The 4,340-nt window shown below is 38.0% G+C and overlaps 1 protein-coding gene across 1 annotated transcript in view; it reads right to left on the minus strand.

Moving 5' to 3' along the window:
• Window positions 1–277: 277 nt before the first annotated feature.
• The window catches only part of LOC108513243 (spermidine/spermine N1-acetyl transferase like 1), a gene marked incomplete at its 5' end in the record, with an annotated part of 14,453 nt that continues 10,390 nt past the window's right edge, over window positions 278–4,340 (minus strand). The window contains 2 exons of the mRNA XM_017848943.1: window positions 278–517; window positions 1,206–1,286. Coding sequence (XP_017704432.1) covers window positions 336–517; window positions 1,206–1,286 — 263 coding nt within the window. The remainder of the gene's footprint in view (window positions 518–1,205; window positions 1,287–4,340) is intronic.

Below are 4,340 nucleotides of genomic sequence, written 5' to 3' on the forward strand. Positions count from 1 at the left end.
TGTCTGCTCTCAAACCCTGTCTCCTGATAAGATGTTATCAATGACAATGCGTGCCCAAAACTTCATTAGCAATTTTAATTTCACCCTGGTCCTGTAATCTCACCCTGACCCCATTTACTTTGTGATATTTTATTACCTTGTGAAGCATGTGATCTCTGTGACCCACACACTATTCGTACACTCCTTCCCCTTTTGAAAATCACCAATAAAAACTTGCTGGTTTTGCAACTTAGGGGGGCATCATGGAACCTGCCTACATGTGATGTCTCCCCCGGACACCCAACTTTAAAATTTCTTTTGTACTCTTTCCCTTTATTTCTCAGACCAGTCAATACTTAGGGAACATAGAAAAGGACCCACGTGGAATATCGGGGGCTGAATTTCACCCAATAAATATCATAAATTTTAGTTTTACCTTGGTAGGCTCGTGTGACATAAAAGTCTTCTAGGTAAAGTACTTTGCCAATCCATGAGTCATATGTAAAGTAGTACATGGCAAATCCAACAGTCAATTTGCCTAGGAAGGGAGAAGAAAGGGTGTAGAAAGGTTGTGTTGAAACTTAGCCAGTTCTTTACCCCAAATTGAATGTCTTTTGGTGTTTGTTTAACTATTAAAGTAATAAATCCTCACTGAAAAAAAATAACAGTACAAAAACATATAGTGTAGAGGACTTAAGTCCCTTAAAACATAACCTTTAAGATATAAGCCCTCTTTTTATAGTGTGGTGTACGATCTTCCAAAAAATTTTGACTGGGCGCAGTGGCGAATGGTTGTAATCCCTGTGCTTTGGGAGGCCAAGGCAGGAGGGTCAGTTGAGCTCAGGAATTTAAGACCAGCTTGGGCAACATTGTGACACCTTGTCTCTACAAAAAATAATTTTAAACTGGTTGGACATAGTGGCACATATGTGTAGTCCCAGCTACTTGGGAGGCTGAGACACTTGTGCACAGGAGTTTAGTTGGAGGCTGCAGTGAGTCATGATCATGCCACTGTACTCCAGCCTGGGTGACAGAGCGAGACCCCGTCTCTTAAAAATTATAATAATAGTAATGCTTATACAAACATAAGTACATACCATGCATATTCTTTACAAAAAAACTGAGTTTATACACATTCTCTTCTCTTCTGCTTAATAGTAATTATATGCTGCAAAACTGTACTATTTTTACTCCAGATTAAACTGGAGAAGAAAGATTTACTCTACCTGATGGTTTTTGTTGATCGTTTACTTCTGCAATCAGGCAGTAGAAAAGGGGATTGTCCCCAAAGCCATCTCTGAGTAAATCTGAAATATCAATTCATATATAGTATGTCAGAAAGTTTACAGCAGAGAAGGAGATGGTGGATAGGAAGCATTAGGAATTTATCCACCTGGATAGCAATTGTATTGGTGGAAACTAAAGTGAGTATTTTGGAACTCTGGAGTTTATCTGAACATTTGCAACTTACAGGAGACAGCCTGACTGGTCAACTGCAGTTAATTTGGATCAAATTCAGCCATCAGTGAGGTGGCAGCTACCCAGCACTCAACACTATCTACTCCATGGGAACAGCAGCCTGTATTTCTGTAGCAGTTTGCTGGAGCCAGGGTGATCAATAAACATCTTGTCCTCAAAATACTGAAGTTCTGTGTTTTGACTGTGTATTGTTACTCTGATCACTGAGGTGAGGACTTGGAAACCCCCACAAGCTGAAGTGGCTTCCAGGAGATTTAAAGGAGCTGCCTTGTTTTGTGAGACATTTGGGAATTAAAAACATATATACAGGGGAATTTAGAAAGTCACCATGTGTGACTAGATAAAGACAGAGGGGACCTGAGAACACATTAAGCTTTCAACTCAGGCTGATCTGTGACACAGAGACACCTTGTAATGCTTTAAAATAAACTCCATCAAATCCTGGGGGAAAAGGATAATCTGATTTCCAAAGTTACCATAGTATTAGTTTCAAAGTCTAGCTTTCAACAAGGATCACAAGAAACGATGGTCATTCAAAGGAATAAAATACATTAACAAAAAACATACCTGAAGAAACCCAGATGTTTGACTTACTAAATAACTTAAAACATCTGTCTTAAAGATGCCCAAAGAGATAAAAGAAGACATGCACAAATACAGGAAAAATATATATAAACAAAATAACATAGATATAAATTTACAAAAATCCTCCCCTAACATTCTGAAGCTTAAAAGTACGGTAACTGAAATGGAAAAAAAAAAAAAAAAAAAAAAAAAAAAAAAAAAAAAAAAAAGCACTGTACTGGAGGGGTTCAAAGGCACATTTGAATAAGTTGAAGAAAGAATCCGTGAACTTGAAACTAGGCCAGGTGAAATTATTGAGTCTGAAAAACAAAAAAGGGATGAGGAAAAGTGAACAAAGCCAAAAGTGTCTGTGGAACATCATCACCATTAAGTGGAACAGGATATATCTTGTGGGACAGGAGAGAGAGAGAGAGAGAGAGACAGAGAGAGAGAGGATGAGAATGAATGAGAATTTGAAAAAATAACTGCTGAAAACAAAATTTGACATAAAACATGAATCTACAAATACAAGAAGCTTAACAAACTCTAAGTAGGATACACCCAAAGAAATCCACACCAAGACACATTATAATGAAAGTCTCAAAAACCAGACAGAAAATACACAGCAAGAGAAGCAATTTGTCATATACGAGGGTCCTCAATTACCGTCTGATTTCCTGTCAGAAACCCTGGAAGCCAAAAAGCAGTGGATTGATATTTAAAGTCTGGGGAGTGGGGGGAGTGGGGACTGTCAGCTAATAATTTTATATCCACCAAAACTGTCCTTCAAAATGACGGAGAAATTAAGACATTCCTAGACACCCCCTCCCCGCCCCTCCCAAAAAAAAGAAACCGGAGGAATTCATTACCATTAGACCTGCCCAGCAAGAAATGCCAAAAGGAGTCTTTCAGGTTGAAATGAAAGTAATCTAGACAGTAACTAAAAGTTGTATGAATAAAGATTTCTGGTAAAGACAGATATATGAGCAATTATAAGAGGTAGTATTGTAATTATGTTTATACAGCTGACCCTTGAACAACATGGGTTGGAACTATGCAAGTATACTTACACATGGATTTTTTTCAAACACAAATCAAAAACAATATTCATTGGAGGAGAAACCCGCATATACAGAGGACTGACTTTTCATATATGTGAGTTCAGTAGGACTCACTGTGGGACTTGAGTATGCATGGATTTGGGTATATGCAGTGGGTCCTGGAACCAATCTCCTGCATATACTGAGAGATGACTCTAACTCCACGTTTTGTTTTCTACATTGTCTAAAAGACAAATGGATAAAAATAATAATTATTATTTTTTTTTGAGACAAGTCTTGCTCACCCAGGCTGGAGTGCAGTGGCATGATCTCAGCTCACTGCAATCTCTGCCTCCTGGGTTCAGGCAGTTCTTGTGCTTCAGCCTCCCATGTAGCTGGGACTATAGGCACCTGCCACCATGCACAGCTAATTTTTTAAAAGTATTTTTAGTAGAGATGGATTTTGCCATGTTGGCCAGGCTAGTCTCAAACTCCTGGTCTCAAGTGATCCATCCACCTCAGCCTCCCAAAGTGCTGAGGTTACAGGTGTGAGCCACCATGCCCAGCCTAATGTATGTTATTGGGCACACAATGTGTAAAGATGTAATCCCTGACATCAATAACAGAAGAGGGGGACAGAGATATATATATATATAAGAAGAATTTTTGTATGCTATTGAAGTTAAGTTGGTTTAAATCAAAATTAGATTGTTATAACCATCAAATACCCTCATGGTAAACAAAAAAAGTCTATAAAATATACACATAAGGAAATGAGAAGGAATAAAAATGTTTCACTACAAAAATAAAACACAAAAAAAGGACTAATGGAGGAAAGTAGGGACAACCAGAAGCTTTAAGGCATATGGAAAACAGTTAAATAGTACAGGTGAGTCCTTCCTCATCAGTAATTACATGTAAATGGATTAAACACTCCTGCCAAAACACAGAGATAGCCAGAATAGATTAAGGAAAACAAACAAACAAAAAAATGATCCAAGTATATACTGTCTACAAGAGACATACTGTAGATCCAAAGTCACAAATACTTTGAAAATGAAATGATGGAAAAATATATTTCATGCACATATACACCATGGAATATTATGCAGCCATAAAAAAGGATGAGTTTGTGTCCTTTGTAGGGACATGGATGCAGCTGGAAACCATCATTCTTAGCAAACTATCACAAGAACAGAAAACCAAACACCGCATGTTCTCACTCATAGGTGGGAACTGAACAATGACATCACTTGGACTCGGGAAGGGGAACATCAC

This window comes from Rhinopithecus bieti, unplaced genomic scaffold (assembly GCF_001698545.2).
Source record: "Rhinopithecus bieti isolate Rb0 unplaced genomic scaffold, ASM169854v2 scaffold_32311, whole genome shotgun sequence".
In the NCBI taxonomy this organism is placed as follows: domain Eukaryota; kingdom Metazoa; phylum Chordata; class Mammalia; order Primates; family Cercopithecidae; genus Rhinopithecus; species Rhinopithecus bieti.